Source organism: Notolepis coatsorum, assembly GCF_963971535.1.
Source record: "Notolepis coatsorum genome assembly, chromosome: 9".
In the NCBI taxonomy this organism is placed as follows: Eukaryota; Metazoa; Chordata; class Actinopteri; order Aulopiformes; family Paralepididae; genus Notolepis; species Notolepis coatsorum.
Genome location: NC_140173.1, coordinates 136,731,636 through 136,749,782, shown reverse-complemented (window position 1 = coordinate 136,749,782; position 18,147 = coordinate 136,731,636). Strand labels below are relative to the sequence as shown.

The window sequence follows — 18,147 nt, the reverse complement described above, 5'->3', positions numbered from 1 at the left end:
CAGGACCTGCAACCGATGTGTACGGCGTAAGGTTCCACAAGAGAGAGCTGCCCCGTTGGTGAACATCACAGCCACACGACCACTTGAGTTGCTGTGTATGGACTTTCTCAGTCTGGAACCAGACTCCAGTAACACAAAAGACATCTTGGTCATTACGGACCACTTTACAAAATAAGCAGTAGCGATCCCTACCGCAAATCAAAAATCGCGGACAGTCGCTAAATGCCTGTGGGACAACTTCATTGTCCACTATGGTATCCCGGAGAAGCTCCACAGCGACCAAGGTGCGGATTTCCAATCCCGCACAATTAGAGAGCTGTGTGAGCTAGCCGGCATCAAAAAGATACGAACTACCCCGTACCATCCAAGGGGAAACCCAGTAGAACGCTTCAACAGGACCCTGCTTAATATGCTGGGCACCCTGGAGAATCAGAAGAAGAGCCATTGGCGAGACTACGTCAAACCTCTAGTACACACCTACAACTGTACTAAGAACGACACTACTGGATTCACCCTGTATGAACTGATGTTCGGGCGACAGCCAAGATTGCCTGTGGACATAGCCTTCAACTTACCTGTCAACTACCAGCCAGGCTCACACTCGCAGTACGTCCGCAGTCTGAGATCCCACCTTGAAGCCAGTTACAGAGTAGCTACAGAAAATGCACAGAAGACGGCGGACCACAACAAAGCAAGATTCGACAAACGAGTTGTTGAGTCTACCCTGCAGGAAGGTGACAGGGTTCTCGTCAGGAACGTCCGCATCAGAGGAAAGCACACGCTAGCAGACCGGTGGGAAGCAGATATCTATATTGTAGTGAAACACACTGGAAATGTCCCAGTCTATGTAGTGAGACCTGAAACCAGAGATGGTCCACTACGAACGCTCCACCGAGACCTACTGCTACCTTGCGGCTTCCTTCCTACTACCCCTGTGGAAGATGGACCTACTGTAAAAGACAAACCTAAGCAACCAAGAACTCGACAGAGCCCAAGAGAAGAAAGCTCGAATGAATCAGAGGGAGAAGACCCAGATGATGACTATCTTGATCTCCCTTATCACTATGACCATGGAGGTCTAGAGGTGGAAACACAACCCTTTCCAGTGTCCACTGTCGAGCACGACCCCTCAGACGCAGTCATTCTTCCTGAGGGAGCTCCAGGGACAACTGATGACCCGACGACACTGAACAAGACTATCCCATCCGCAGTGAGACCTACTGAAGGCAGTTTAACTGACCCAGATACAGCGGATCGGGAAAATTACTTACCTGACATGGATCAGGAAGAGGAGAACCTACCTGACAAGACCTTACCAGTTATGAGTTCAGAGGAGAACAATACTAACATGAATGAACTGGAAACCGAACCAGATGGACAGGAGAATGTCCAAGACGAGGTGGAAAAAGAAAACGAAAGAGAGGTCATAGATGAACAGCCAAGAAGGTCGACAAGACATAGAGAACCTCCAAAAATCCGGACTTATCACCGACTAGGAAACCCACTAGTAACGATAATCCAGTCACTATTCCAGAGTCTAAGCTCAGTACTCGCAGCCTCTTTAGATGACTCCGACTCCCCAGAACCCCATAGGATTGTGATAATGTAGTCATGGGATAATATGCACAGGGACGTGCATTAGGATAGAAGGGGGAGGATGTAACCCAGGGTTCAGATTCATAACTATTTAGTCATAGGGACATAAATAGTTAATGCTATTAGGTAACAACTTTCTAGACATTCTAGAACCACCGTATGATGTCATGATAGAAGGTTCTGGAACCTTTGTGATGTCACCGTATGATGTCATAATAGAACGTTCCGGAACATTTTGGATTCCTATATAAACAGGCGATTCCTCAATCTCTCTCTCCTCCTCGACATCCGAACCAGCAGCACCGACCAGACGGACGGGACTAACCAACAGACTGAAACCTGCCAGTCTCAACCAGTGTCATAATAGAACATTCTAGAACATTGAACCTTCTAGAACGTTTGTGGTGATGTCATAATAGAACATTCTAGATGACATATTGATTATAGCTGAATCCCTGATAGTCTTCCTGTAAAGAAAGAGGGTTTAAAGGTCCAATTCACCTAATAAGGTATTTGCATTGCCTGATAAACTGATATAGATTTACCGATGATAACCTCAGAGACGTCTGAACGAACCCCAATGTGTTGATCCAATCGACCTAGGACTTGATATCGAACTAACCCTCCCGAAAGGAGAGGTTACTGAAAACCTAAAAGGGATACTTCAAAGCATTACTTGTACTTTACGTCTGTATGTATTATTACTGTTTAGCTAGCGCGCTTTTAATTAAAACACTGGTTATTGTTATAACTCTGCCTCTGGTCTACTATTCTTTTTATTGTGCATATTACTCCTCTCCTCATTCGAACCTAGAACTGTGCCCGTGGCGAACAGCTGTTACTGTTAGTGACACAAGTGCTACATATGTATCAAGCATCCTTGACTTCCAGGGACAACGATGTAAATAAGTCATTGGCTTTTTCGTTCCTATCCTTGACTAAAGCAAATATGTGATGTAATGATCTGTATATGTTTTGTTGTCTAAATAAATACCTACCTACCTACCATCTCTCTCCATTATTCATCTCTTACCATCTCTCTCCATTCTTCATCTCTTATCTCTCTCCATTCCTCATCTCTCACAATCTCTCCACCCCTCCTCTCTCTCCATACGCCATCTCGCTCCATCCCTCGTCTATCACCATCTCTCATTCCCTCCCTTACATCCGTCTCTCTTGTTTCTGTTATGTTTCCATCTCTGTCCCCCTGTCTCTCTCTCTCTTACACCCACACCCCCTTCAAGAGCAAGCAGGATGGCCCTAAGAATAAACCATAAATTGTATGTTCTAATGCATCGGGAGACCCTCCACACACATTCTCAACAGACCTCCTTGACACATAATAATTATGTGCAATTTCTCAGTTGGAGATGTCAAACACACACACACAGTTGGAAAATAAAGAGGAATAAACTTTCATATAGCATTTTCATTCAGTAGGCTATATGTGATGCCCACTAGAAGTGGTATCACGTTAATATCTTTAGATTATGTGTCAAAACAGTGTGAACATATTGGTACAGGATTACCTCAATCAGAAACAAGGTAGAACAGTCAGTTATATATCGTACTTGGCTTATCGCGTTCCGCTCTTAAGCCTATCGAGATATACCTCATCTCATGTACCTATTGTACTCCATCACGAATAAAAACAAGTACACCCACACCTGCCGGGTCCCGCCTTTATGGAGGCGTAGCCTATAAGACAGTAGGCATGGTCACCAATACACTCTTCCTCTATTTTCGTTTCCATCATAACGGATGCAGTGCACCTTATGTTAACTAGTTGTTGTGAAAAGATTATGAGAAATTGCGTAATGTTGAAAGTTACCGGAGGTTTGCTTACCCCTGGAATCTTCGGGGCATGTTTCAGCGACACGTCGGGCCTATTCTGATGTTTCCTCATCTGGTGACAGCAGATCCAGGAAGCAGCGTGCAAGGTTGGCTATCGAGCCAGCTTGTACACAGGTAGGCCCTGTGTCATCAGGCATGGGTATTAGTGTTAGTAATGCTGGGTTGTTTTGTTACACAACCATGTTGTGTGTTGGCGCCAGGGGCGGGATGGTTTGGTGGACGTTTCACTGCAGTGAACGTGTTCCAAACAGTCCTGGAAGCGTGCTGTTAAACAACTAATGCTAATGCTACGTGCTAACACTACTGCTACGCTGTTCTAATGTCTCCGCCGTGGGATGTTGCTGCTTTTCCCTCCTCTTGCCCGGTTCATCAATGAAGGTCAGTCGGTAGCTAATGTGGGGGTTTTGCTGAGTCCTAGTTGACCCTTTTTACGGGTAAATGGGTTGTCAACAGGGTGTGCCATGACTAGGTAGACCTAGCCAGGTAGCGTTAAACCTGTGCCCTGGCGGGGCTTTGAACGGGGTTTCCACCCGGAAGCCGATGCTTGAGGCTCGGCGGGTGGCAGTAGATCTATACTACTGCAGGACGGGACTTAGCGGCGGCCCGTGTTGTGGCTCAGCTGACTGTTTTCTGTCCATAGTAGCGTTGAACGCTATCTATAGTAGTGTAGTGGGCTACTGTTTTGTTCTGTCTCTCCGCTACGAGAAATGTCTGTCTATACTACAGCTTTCTCTCCTCTCAACCATTCCTGCTGACGGTCAATCGGTGTCTATTGGGGGAGTAGTGCGGGGGGGGCTTTGTTTACCTTTTGGGTAAATGGGCTAAGCTGGGGCTGGTGTGCTGTTGTGAATATTTTGAATGAATGCGGGACTGGTTTCTCTGGTCCGCCTCCCCTTAACGTTGTGTATTTGGGCTTGCTCATTCTACAGTATTTTGTGGTGTTAGTTCTTTTATTCATTTAACCCCTTCATGGTGCACACCACAGTGGAGGTTGCAGTTTGCAACCACCAATGGTGCTCCGTGTTAACATCAGTCCTTTGCTTTTGACATATTGAAACAGTGCCCCGCCCGGCCGACGCCATGGGTGGGTCGGCCTGGCGAGTGGCTGGTGGGCTGCTAAAGCCTGTACCGCCACGGTATGGAATTGGCAGCTATTAGAACTGTGTTCGAATTGCTGTTTTTTTCTATCAAAAAAATGGTGTCTGGTGGCGGGGCCTTGAGGGCCAGCTGATGTCGACACATCGCGCGAGGTCGTTGACGTTATTAGCTTTGACCTAGCCACAAGCTATAACCGCTCAGGGTTCCCCTCTCCGCAGGGGATTTTGGTCTTCTGCTGGAGCGCGGGCGGTATTGTCCTAGGCCCCACACCGCCTCAGACTGCGCAGCCAGAAGAAGAGAGAGCACGGCCTCGTCAGCGGCGATGACGAGGCCCTCGACAGGCGGCCATGTTTCCCCCACCAGAGGTATCCTGGGCGTTGAATCGACAGGTGTCCACAAGGCCGACAGCCTTGGCGGCCGAGGGATCGGCCATGTTGGATGGGCTCGGCTTGAACAACAAGCCGTCGCCGTCCTGCCGCGAGCAGCCCGCTCTCCGATCACTCCCTCCCCCCAACACCAGCGGAAAAAGGGGGCTCTGATTGTTTCCTTTGGCTGCGGGCCGCGTGCCTTCGTTGAAGCGCGGGCGGCCCCATTTTTCGCTTCTCATGGGGACAGGGGCTGACACCCAGTTGATGGCTGAGCCTGGGTCTGTCCGTGAGAATGTTGTGCTGTCAAGCGGCTCCCACACCATAAGCTGTGTTGGTGAGCCTGGTGTTACGTCTGTTAACTATAAGTGTTGTCAGCAGGGGGGCTCGAAAACCTTTTGAGGCACACAGTGCGAGCTTCCCCGGCCTCGCCTTCGCCAGGCCAGGTATCATGTTGGTGCCTCCCACTCCTGAAAGATTGGCAGTGGTCTCGCAGGCGCGCGTGATTTGGGTGGTAGTAATATCACTGCAGGGCTACGGTGTGTAGGCCCATGGGGTCCTCACGCCTTGCATGTCCGGCTGCAGAACAACTCCTCAGCATGTTCTGGAGGGGTGTTCAGTGGGGGGGCGTCACCTGGATTGATGTCAGCTTCCCCCGTATCAAACCGGCCCTTTCTGTCGGGGTCCCCCCCTTGGGTGCGATTGCCTCGTGGGTAGTGTCGGGTTCCGACCCGACTCCACGGAACGCTCTGCTCGCAAAGGTCCAGGGTTGGCTACGCACAGCGGGTGGGACCGGGCCGACTATCTACAGTTCCTGGCGGACCTGCGCCACATGGCGGCGGGTGCGTTGGGAGTGTCATCACATATGACTACGGCAGTACCATATGTCGAGGTGGATGGAGAGAACGCTGAGGCGGGGACTTGTGTTTACACAACCCCGCCCGTTTTCGGGTTTGGTACAGACCCTGTTGTCAGGGTCACCAGCAGTGACAGCTCTGGTCAACGAGATCCAATCTCTGTGGATGAAGCAAGCCATCGTCGTGGCGTTCTCCTCCCGGTGTTCTCTGGTGCCTGAGAAATCGGGAGGGGGGGGGTGTGTCAGACCCATGCTGGACCTGTCCCATGGGAAGGTTCGGCATTTTTTGGACGTCTCCTACCTGTTGAACACTGTCAGGTGGGGGTCTGGTTCTCCTCCATAGACCTGTAGGATGCGTATTCGCATCTCCGATCTTCCATCCTAGGGCTTACCTACGCTTCCTTTGCAGGGTTAGTGTATGAGTACCAGAGGCTGCCGTTCGGTTTTTTCTCTGGCTCCCCGCATCTTCACCAAGTGCGTGGAGGCCGCACTGGGGCCTCTGCGTCGTCAGGGGTTACGAAGTGTATTCTGCCCTGACAACGTTCTGGTCCTTCGCGGTCAAGGTGGATCGTCGGGTCTCGTACCAGGCAGGTCCCTACCAGCCTGGGGTTTGCTGTAGACTGGAAGTAGAGTACTCCTCTTTCCAGCCAACGGTTGGAGGGCTATGGGCATCCCTCTCAGAGCGTGTTGTCGACACGCTCGGGAGGTTCCGTCCTGGGACGGTTACGGCGCTGTCTCACGTCACGTTTTTCACCGACGCCTCCCTAGCTGGTGACGCGTCGGGCCAACGCAGTAGGGGGCAGCTGGCAAACCATGCTGCCCGGTCTGAGCTACGTTCAATGTGTTGGTATTGAAAGCGGTCCTTCTAGTCCTCAATCGGTGTTGATCAGGATGGACAATACGACGTCAGTGTCGTATGTCGACAGACAGGGAGGAGTACGCTCCCCCCGTCTGCACCAGGCGGCCGGCGGCTGGCTATGGGCGTCCTCCATCTGCGCGGCCTGAGGGCTCCCCACATCCCCGGCAGGGTGAATGTGGGTACAGGTGTACTGTCGCGGGGAGGTCCTCATCCTGACGGGTGGGGATTACGTCCGGACATAGCCAGGCAGGTCTGGGACCGATGCCGTGCCCCCTGGGATTCTTCCCCATGCATCTGTTAGGTCAGTTGTTGGGACGGGTACGCTGAGGAGCGCAGGTTCTTGATCCTGATGGCGCCGGACCGGGGCGCAGCTGTGTGGTTCCCAGTCCTGATCCAGCTACTGGTAGTCTGGAGAGGATGGACCCTTCTGTGGTTGATACCATCCGGAATGCGCATGCTCCCTCCACTGTCGCGCTTTACGCTGGCAGATGGCGTATGTTCCAAGTGTGGTGTAAGGCGGGGGGCCGGGACCCAGTCTCCTGCCCCCTGGATGCTGTCCTTAGTTACCTCCAGTCTCTCCTTGATAGACTGTCGGCTTCGACGGTGAGGGTATATGCAGCAGCTATATCCTCCTATCATGAGGGATTTGAGGGGGATGTCTTGTTCAGCCACCCTCTTGTGAAGCGTTTCCTGCTTGGCGCTCGACGCGTTAAGCCGGTGCAACGCTCTTTGGCTCCGAGTTGGGATCTTCAATTGGTCCTCGTCGGTTGTCCTTGGCCCCGGTTGAGCCTCTTGAGCAAGCGCCGTTGGAACAGCTGTCGTTCAAGACCGCGTTCTTGCTGGCCGTCACCTCCGCTGAACACGTGGGTGTGCTTTGTGCTCTCTCGGTACGACCAGAGTGCCTGTCTTTCGTTCCGATTGCGGTGCCACTCTGCGGCCTAATCCTGCCTTCGTGCCTGTAAATATCCGGAGTTCTTCCGCTCCAGGGATATTGTGGTTCAGGCGTTTCGTCCTCCTCCTCACACTAGTGAGTTAGATGCGGGCCTTCACCTGTCATGTCCGGTCCGTGCTTTGGGAGTTTACCTCAGCCGTACTCAGGACTTCAGGGTTACCGATCAGCTTTTTGTCTGTCACGGTGGTTCTCGTGCCGGTAAGGCACTGTCGAAACAGCGCCTGTCCCATTGGTTGTGCGAGGGCATTGCCCTCTGCTACACGTTGGCTGGGCAGGATCCCCCTGGGGGCGTCAGGGCGCACTCCACTCGTGGGGTGGCTGCCTCTGCCGCTCTCCTGGGTGGGGCCTCGGTGGAGGACATCTGTGCTGCAGCTTCATGGTCCTCCCCGGGCCCCTTTATAAGGTTTTACCTCATGGACATGACCGGGGGTTTGTCTCCCAGGCGGTTCTGGGGTCTGTGGCCTTTCCTGCTTCCCGTCCTTTGGTAGGGTAGCAGGAGTGTGTGGGTATGGGCCACAGTGTGTTAGGTCACGCGTGGTTCCGCCTGTGCTGTATGTTCAAGGGGTTCTAGTTCCCTCTTGCTCGCACTCAGGTGGAGTTGACTGCACCCCCCCTTCATTAGGAAGGATGGGGTGACGGGGCTCCCCAAACCCCTTGATGTGGGCTTACGGGTCCTCAGGGGGTGCATCTGTCGGGCCTCGCGTCCGCTCTAACCCATATCTCGATAGGCTTAAGAGCGGGACGCAATAAGCCAAGTATGATATATAACGGTAGGTTATGTATATAACCTAGTTATATGAGTACTGGCTGAGCGTCCCGCTCTTAAGCGGCCCTGAGTCCCCCTGAGGGATCTTTTACTGGAAACGGGATTTTGGCGAGGAAGAGTGTGTTGGTGACCATGCCTACTGTCTTATAGGCTACGCCTCCATAGAGGCGGGACCCGGCAGGTGTGGGTGTACTTGTTTTTATTCGTGATGGAGTACAATAGGTACATGAGATGAGGTATATCTCGATAGGCTTAAGAGCGGGACGCTCAGCCAGTACTCCTATAACTAGGTTATATACATAACCTACCGTTATATGTAATGGGAGACATTAACATAATTTGGTCAATAGGTGGCAGTATAGGACTGGTGTTTAGTGGCTTCGCCTTCCAGGGAACCGTACCTTGTGTTTAGGGACGCACGAGGCGACCTCAGTCTCACAACCGGGAGGACCCAGAATCAGTAACATCGTGTCTGCACCTTCCTTTGTCAAATGACTAACTACAACCTGTTTCATAGGTGGGTAATATACTACAAAACACACATAAAGGTTAACAAGGATACATGCAATGTCGAGGGTCCAAATGAAGTAACTATTGTCGATGTTTGAGTCAAGTTTAAGAAGTTTAAGACGACAAGTAACGTGGTTGAGAAGCAGACCGTCTATTGATGGCGCCATGTCTCGTGGTACATTTAAATAGAGTGTTGAAATACAATTGTCCATTTAATCACTAACGTGTCGGAGTTAAGTATCTCCAAGGGGATTATAAAGGTTTTTGTTTTGAAGTACATACTGTTTGGGTTGAATTGCTGTGTAGTAAATGTGTATATTGTGTACAAGACGGTTAGAGGGAAATTACTTTAGCTTACACTACCTGGGAGGTGGCTAAGCACCGGAGCGGTACCACATGCTCTCTCTCTCTCTCTATCTCTATTGCGCTCTCCGTTAAATGTAAATATAAATCTATTCCCTTGAGTTATACCATGGTCACAGTTTAGCAAATTCCTAGTAGGGTTGAGAACGGCCAGATACATATATATATAAATGCACTTTCATTGCACATTTGAGTTTCAATAGAACTTGAGCTGGAACACAAATATGAGTAACACTGAGGTGTTGAGGTATTTCTGTACACTAGAGAATAGTGGATATGACTGATGATAAATGACTGATGATAAAGGTAACAGTTATTGGTGATTTAAGGAATTGTTTGACAGACAATGAGAATGACAGTGTTGTTTAAAAGAAGACATACGATGGTCTCTTCCAACATGCCTAGACATGCCTAGACAGAGGTTAACAGGAGAATGTTTCTCTTCTCACATGCTTATACTTAAGACGCCAAATATGTATAAAGACATAAGTAATTACAATGTACAGTATATAATACTGGATAACTACATTTAAAAGGAAAATGCTATTGAAGTGAACCAGGGTATCCTAAAAGGGTAGAATGTGTGTTGCAATGATGAATATGCTTTTGAATTAATAACAAGAATGGGATTATAATTGAATGTATTAAAGTAATGTAACTAATTGAACTGAATGATGATACAATGATGATACAATGATGATAAGTGATTGATTGATTATTCTGTGGAATAAATAAACGTTGTTGAAAGACAACCGGGAGGACCCAGAATCAGTAACATCGTGTCTGCACCTTCCTTTGTCAAATGACTAACTACAACCTGTTTCATAGGTTGAACATATCTCTGCTATCAGGTGCCATATCCTGGTATCTGTAACATATAGCAGATTGAAAGGCAGAGGAATGTACTTCATCTGTCTGCAGAGCACCTGTCTGCTGTGTATCATCAGAACACAATCTTGTTTTGCTTGGAGGCTGATCATTAGGTACATATAAACATGTTAGATTTAATTTCTTTCTAACATAGGTGTAACAATTTGACAAGTCAACTCCCTGCTCTCGGCTCCCTTCGTTTCAATCTGGACTGACCATAAATGGCTTTCACTGATTACGTCCTCTTGAAGTTGACAGGCTTCAAATGTGAAAATACATAATCTTCATACATTGTTGCCATGCTTTCTATGCAAAATATTTTCCATCAAAGTAACTAGTAACTGATGGGTTCAGATAAATGTAGTGGAGTAAAAAAAAAAAAGTAAAAGTATGAAGTTCCCTAAAATGTAAATACTCAAGTAAAGTACAAGTAGCTCGAGATTATAGTAAAATACATGGAAATAAGTGAGAGAGAGAAGGGTAGTAGAGAACATAAAAGCTAGATGACAAAATAGGTGTTTTTTATGTCTCTTTATATACAAAAACAACAGTTTGACATTATGGTGGCTGTATATCCATTATTATACACAATACCTATCCTGTACAGAGAAATCTCAGTTGGCTTTCATGATATTTAAATATAGATGTTGTTGTGATTGACCAGAGTCATGCTGTATACAGGCAGCCTTGACTCATTCAGTTACTCCAAGCGTTTGCTTCTGCCCGTGGGTGTGGATTCAAATCGCGACCATTTAATTGATTCCTTCACATCAGGCAAGATAGATCAAGTATCATTTCACAAATAAAAGGAGGATAATTACAGGGTATTTGCATTTATTATTATCATCATATTTTTGTGTAATACTGACTGGTTATGGCTAAAGCATATTAGTTAGTTCTCCTACAGTCCATCTCAGGTCTGGAGTGTACCCAGACTTGGGAGTAAAAAAAAACACAAAAAACCACATCATTTAGGGCTATTTTTACACACAGGCACAACTTAAACTTCCATCAACATCCCTGTGTAGGGGGGTTATCCTCCAGGCATTTCAAACATTTTAGTCCTTTGCCCAAGTGTTGCTTGCATTCAAAGAAATGGTAAAGCATACGTCCTTGTTGAAAGTGCTTTCTAATCTTGTATTTTACCATCAAATTTGCTGTTGGGAGTGATGAACAATATCAAAAGGAGTGTTCATAATTCACTCACTGTAATACATCCGATAATGATCCCCATTCGTCTGTGTGAGAGCTATGCCTAGATATTGACTACTTACATGCGAGCCATAACTGGATTGTCCACCCACCCAACTCCACTGGAAAGTCAGACTGCTACCCTAGAGGAACTATTTAGTATAGCGTGCGAAGAAGGTCATTTTGACATTTCAACTGAATCAGAGAAAAAGAACGTTACTAACAGTATCCACCTGAGGTATTTTATATGAAATCGGTTAATTTGGAATAAAATAAAATTTGTCCTATAAACTGATTATGGGACTGCATGTAAATATAGTAATTGGACCTCATTCACCAACATTGTCATAAGTTTCCTCTTACGACAACCTCGTTGGAAGTTCGTAAGAGAAAACCTACGACAGTTAACCCCGGATTCATCAATACGTGGAGAGGTTCTCTTAAGTTGCCCAGCTGCAATGCCACTCATTCTTAAACTGGAAGCGCGTTCTCGTACAGACATGCCCCGCCAGCTCCTTATAAGACCAGGGCCATGTGCAAAACGGAAGCGAGAGGGTCAGCATCGCATCTGTGATGTGCTGACCCCCGTATTCAACAGGTAGCGTGGAAGCGATTTGCGACGGATCAAAATTAGATTTGATTCAAATGTATTGTCATCATACAGCACACTATAGCTATAGTGGAATAGACTGTATTAATATTCCATATTAATACCGTCTTGTTGCGCGCTCCTGGCTACCTGCCTCAGCGCACACATGTACTGTATAGCCTTACGTACATAATGAATGAACAGTAGGCTTATATTATTCTAATTACTTGCTTTATTAGGAGATCGCAGATACTGTACCCTGCGGAAGTCTGCTTTGAGCCCGTGCGGACCTCTGCGGAAGCCTTTACTACTAGGCAGCGCCTACAATATCTGCAATCTCCTAATAAAACAAGTAATTAGAATATAAGCCTACTGTTCATTCATTATGCACATAGGCTATACAGTATGTGTGTGTGTGTGTGTGTGTGCGCTGAGGCAGGTGGCCAGGAGCACGCAACAAGACGGTATACATATGGAATATTAATACAGTCTATAATAAATAAAACAAGTCATTCGAATAATATAAGTCTACTGTTCATTCATTATGCACATAGGCTATACAGTACGTGTGTGTGTGTGTGCTGAGGCAGGTGGCCAGGAGTGCGCAACAAGACGGTATAAATATGGAATATTAATGCAGTCTATTCCACTATAGCTATATCCACACGATTGGGTTTAGTTCTTGTTTATTTCTTTGCAGTGTTGGTGTAGTGCTTTTATTTATTTTCGGACATCACAATGCCTCTTGAGGCATGACTGTAAATGTAAAATGTCATTTCTTATCATACAAATATTGTTGTATTTATTATCATTATAATTATTTAATTCCGAGGATGTCTGTAGAATCGACGTGAACGCAATCACCATGATTCCTCCCAAATAAAGACCTTAAGAACAAGGCGCACACCAGTCTGTCCGACTTAAGACTGCTCTTCCGTGCTCGTAAATCTTGCTCTTAACTACGAGCGAATTCCCAAGACGGAACTGTTCGTGAATGCCAAAATCGTCCCGAAAAGGTCTTAAGTGGAGCTACGATGAAATTTGCCCTTAACTTTTGTCTTAAGTCCATTGGTGAATGAGACCCAATGTCTACGGTGGACTTCTCACGCAGATTATGCCCATTCTGTGGAATTACGCATTTTCTTCAGTAGAGATGGAACAGAATAGAACAGACCTGCATTCCCATTAACATCACGTGTGTAGTCCACGGCTAAGACAAATGTACATCTGCGGGGAAAGCAGTTTGATAGGTAAAAGGCATGAGAATAGATGCACACAGATTTCCCTCCACTTGATATGATGCAATCATACAGCGCTCACATGTGTGCTACGCAGCACATTGCATTATCGTAAAAAATCTGGAGACAAAGAAGTTCTTGAGAACAATCAAACAGCTAAAATCTTAGCTTTAAAACATTCACATCGATGTAAAATGTTTGTCATTGGCAGTAAACTTGATTTTTCATGTATTCACATGCTCGATATACATTCTATACAAAATAATCAATATATAACAAGGTAGACACATTAACATGAATGAATACTGTCGGTTCTCTTCCAATAATGTACACAGTTTTTTCTCGTTACACGCGTTACAACCTCCAGGACAATCCTACGTATGTGGGTAGGGTATATACTGTACGTGTCCCTTTAAATCGCTATTTGTAAGACCAGAGAGTGTCATGGTGCTGGGAAGTGTATAATGGACCTATTTTTTTTATGTATTTTTTATGGCATTTTCTGCTTTATTGTGGATAGGACAGGTTGGAAATTGGGAGAGAGAGAGAGAGATGGGGAGGACATGCAGCAAATGCCCTGTGCCGGGTTCGAACCCAGGACGCTGCGGATCTGATTGGAGGATCAAGAAAAGAGGGTGGAGTTTGAGATTGGCCAATAACACGGGGCTTCAGATTATTGCAACATAGTTTTGCAATATCGCCCGGCGAGCGATATTTCCCCCTCTGGCCCAAGGTTAGCTTAGGATAAAACCGTCTGATCTATTGTTTCTTATGAACATCTGCGGTGATGGGGGGGGCCAAATTCAGCTATGACATGACATTTTCTCTCCTGAATTGTTATGCTGCCTAAACACTTTTGAGATTATAGGTCATATAGTCACAGTTTCACACTGTGAAGAGAGACGGATGTCAAAGAGGATACTCTGGCTTGTCAGCCGTTATTGATGGCTTCCCCCGTCTGAGAGCGAAGCCAAACAATTACCCTCCCTCTCACCTTCACAGCATACATGAATCCCAGTCCATTACCCTTCACATAACCTCTCAATGAAGGGAGTCAGGTCATTGAAACCTCCTCTGATTCTCTGAAGAGATCCTGGCTAGTTATTAAGAGGATATGTCAAATAACTGCTTGGAGGCAAAGGCAGAAGAGGGGAATCGATCTCCTCGATTGCAGGAACTTGAATCTGTATTCATGAAACAACCCTATGTAGTGCTGTTCGGGGGAACGGGGCCTGTATTCATTATGGTCTGCACTACAGATTTTGTATCCCTGTCCAAACCCCCTGAACCACTGCATTGGTTTCAAGCAGGGAGGGACAACCTATCCACGGTCAACACCCCTGCACTAAGACCCTTGGTTACTGGAATTTCCCCGTGAGGGATTAATAAAATATATCCTTATCCTTAATTACATCCCAGCTTTGCCTTTCAAATCACAATGCAAAAAGTGGGACAGAGGAGCACAACCTGTATTTGAACAATGACTACTGCACTAACGGTAGTACATCACCCTGGACAAGAGGTAAATTCAGAACATTTAAGCTGTAAAGCTGGGAAAGACACTCCTACTCGTCAATGCTTTATGAGTAAACAAATAGGACCATGTGACGGGAGGTTTGCTTACATAAAACTCAGAGAAGATTAATACAGAGAGGCATGTGATAAATCCAACCTAGGACATCGCAGAGAGAATAGAGTGTCATGGGCACCCTAAATCCTCCGTCTTCAGCGATACAACTGAAATAATGTTTGCAGGTCCTTGGAGCCTTATGATGAAACCCTCATTATTATTATGATACTGTGCCCTCTAGTGGCACAATGTATCATAATATCCCCCATCATACAATCATGTGCAATATTCAAGGCACCATTCAGAGAGGCAAACCTGAACATGACTGACTATGTCACTCTTCCCCCCCCCAGTCTCTGTCTATGAGAAAGGCACTCTGACATTGTCATGATGCAACAACAACCAGCCTTCATCTCCTGTTCTTGGCGCGTGTGTCCATATATGGCTAATGCGAGCGGCGGCGATCCTTCACAAGAGCGTTCCACTCGGTTATGACAACAAGTTTTTAAACTTCTGGTCTGTCTTTGCGTTTCACCGGTACACTACCCAACCTCTGGCCGCATCAGCGTCTCAATAGGCTCTTTGTGTCACTTCCTCGTCCCGTCTCCTCTCGCTGAAAGGCGTGGCTTGTGGAGGACGTAAACACACCATGAACATCAACAAACGCGTCTTCCCCACATCTACGCAAAGCTCTGGTTGCGACCACACAGGCTGATACAAATAGGAATGATATGATTTCCTCAGTGCCCGTGGGTGCCAAGAGTCCTGTACGCCGGGCCGGTGGTTGTTACCATGGATACACATACACATTTCATGGGTGCCTGTAGAATTCCCGACGCATATTGAACTGAACTGGGGCGCCTCCTCTTGCTGGGAGATGGGTGGGGGGCTGGGGACTGGCGAGGTGTAGGCTTAGGGGCGATGGAACCTGGAACCACACACACACACACACACACACACACACACACACACACACACACACACACACACACACACACACACACACACACACACACACACACACACACACACACACACACACACACACACACACAGTAGGCTAATGAATAATAGATCATAATCATATACTACACAATCCTACTCTTCACACCAAGTACTCACATTCCCCATAGCCGTCTCTCTCTCCAGTCTCTGGACTGGATATCTACGCCATCCGTCAAGTATCCAATGAAAATAAAATAGTGCTGCCGATAAATAGACCCAATAAAACCGTGTAGAAACCCATGCGTATATCACAGTATTTATGTGGCTGCAGGAAATGGGCCTGGATGCCAGGATGGAATATTGATTGAACCTCAATAGTTGATGAATAAGTAATGAACTATGGTGAATTGACAGGTGATTGACTGTTGTGATTACCTGGTGAACTGCTTGCTCTCCTCATGGACCTCCATCTCTCTGCTCTTAAACTCATTCAGCTCCTTACGGATAGCAGCCTGAGGGGAAAAAAGCACACAAAAACACACACTGAGTTAAAATCACAATGATTCTCTTCACCGCGGCCATTTCCAGTCCGTAATAGGGATGGGTACCGAAAACCGGCGCAATTTGCTGCCGTTTCCTGATTGGTCAGAACCGAAATAATCTGCTCCTGGACAAATGACACTGCTATCGGTACTCGACTGCAGTCTAATTACAGAGCTGCAAAGGCATTTAGCTCTTTAGACTAAAATAACTTAGGAAACAGTGTCTGCAAGACAGGAGATAAAGCTGAAAGCAATGTTGAAAGTATTCTCCCACATGCCTCGTCTCTCTCTCTCTCCAGTCAAATCTATTCCAGCCAGATCATGCAAACAGTATGTTATTTTCCTTAACTAGAATTAAAATGTAAGTGTTCTAAATGGATGGATGAATTCATCTACACAATCCATATTGAACATAGAACATATTGAACAGGATACTGTAGAAATCGGAATACAGAAATGGATCATTTCTAACAGTTGACAACACAAAGCCGTGTGTCCTTTGTTAAGCAGTAGAACAAGTGACAGCTGTCAGAGCTATGCCGTGCTAGCCTCTGACATCTTTTAGTAACCAAACATTTTATCAATGAAACCCCAAACAGGGCGTCTCCTCTAAGCCCAGCCCCAAAACCAACCTCCTTAAAGTGACAGTGCCCCATCAACACATCATACAATACCATGGTGAATTATGTCTCTAAATTAGAACTCACTACATACGTCCCTCCAGAATTCATCATAATAAAGAAGTCAATGAACAGGAGGGCGGAGAACCCTGCCATAACGGCTCCGCCTGACCCCTGTAGAGGCCGGTGTCTCTGTAGGGAATACGTTAGGTGCCCTACGGCCACTCGGGCGCTGGATAGGTGGCGAGGGGGTCCCGTGGGCCTTACTCTGGAGTCGGGGCAAGGTAGGGGGTCGTCCCCACCGTGGGGGCTGGGCCAGTCCAACAGGTTTGCTCAAGTCCATGTGAGCCGGTTTAAGGCGGTCTATGGAAACGTGTTCCAGCTTCCCGCCCATGTCCACGACAAAGTACTTGTCTCCAGTCTCCTGGACACAGAACGGACCATTGTATGGAGGTTGCAAGGGGTCCCGATGGGCATCGTGACGGATGAAAACATATTCTGCTGACCGCAGACTTGTAGGGATGTGTGACCAGCGGAGGCCATGCTGTAAAGCGGGGACCGGTGTGAAGACCTTAGCCTTCTCCAGAAGCGCTGTCCGCTGCTGGGCTACAGACCAGTGGCAATAATGTTAGGGATGAGATCCCCTGGCACCCGCAGAGGCTGACCGTAACCAGCTCGGCAGACGAGGTCTGAATGTCTTCCTTGGGGGCCGTCCTGAGACCCAGCATGACCCACGGGAGCCGGTCGACCCAGCCGCTGTCAGTAAGGCTGGCCCGAAGTGCTGCTTTCATTGAGCGGTGAAAGCGCTCGCATAACCCATTGGCCTGCGGGTGGTATGACGTAGTCCGGTGTAGCTTCACGCCCAGGCTCTTGGCGACTGTGTTCCAGAGCTCAGACGTGAACTGTGGGCCCCGGTCTGAAGAGAGGTCGGCTGGAGTGCCAAACCGGGCGACCCAGGTGCCAATAAAGGCCCTGGCCACCTCGGCGGACGTCGTGGCTGACAGTGGAACTGCCTCTGGCCAACGGGTAGTCCTGTCTACCATAGTAAAGAGGTAACTGAAGCCATGTGAGGGGGGCAGGGGACCCACTAGGTCAACGTTCACGTGATCGAACCTCCTTTCAGGCACAGGGAAGTGCTGCAGGGGGGCCTTGGTGTGACGGTACACTCCACACAGGAGTCAGTCCAGTCTCTCACGTCTTTCCTAAGCCCAGGCCAGACAAACTTGGCAGACACTAGTCTCTGCGTAGGTTGAACAAAACTAGAAAAATATCTTATTAAAAATACTTTGTATCAATAGTGATATTGGTCAAATACAAACGATACCCATCCCTTGTCTCTAGACTGTGTTCCCTATCCCTGTTG

At 47.4% G+C, this 18,147-nt stretch overlaps 1 protein-coding gene across 2 annotated transcripts in view; it reads right to left on the bottom strand.

The window, feature by feature from the left end:
• Positions 1–10,617: 10,617 nt before the first annotated feature.
• The window catches only part of phactr2 (phosphatase and actin regulator 2), a 97,877-nt gene continuing 90,347 nt past the window's right edge, over positions 10,618–18,147 (bottom strand). For both annotated transcript variants that reach the window (XM_084321458.1, XM_084321459.1), the window contains exons 11-12: positions 16,058–16,134; positions 10,618–15,605 (exon numbers count right to left, since the gene is read on the bottom strand). In XM_084321458.1, the coding sequence (XP_084177584.1) occupies positions 15,590–15,605; positions 16,058–16,134 (93 nt within the window). In that variant the 3' untranslated portion in view covers positions 10,618–15,589. The remainder of the gene's footprint in view (positions 15,606–16,057; positions 16,135–18,147) is intronic.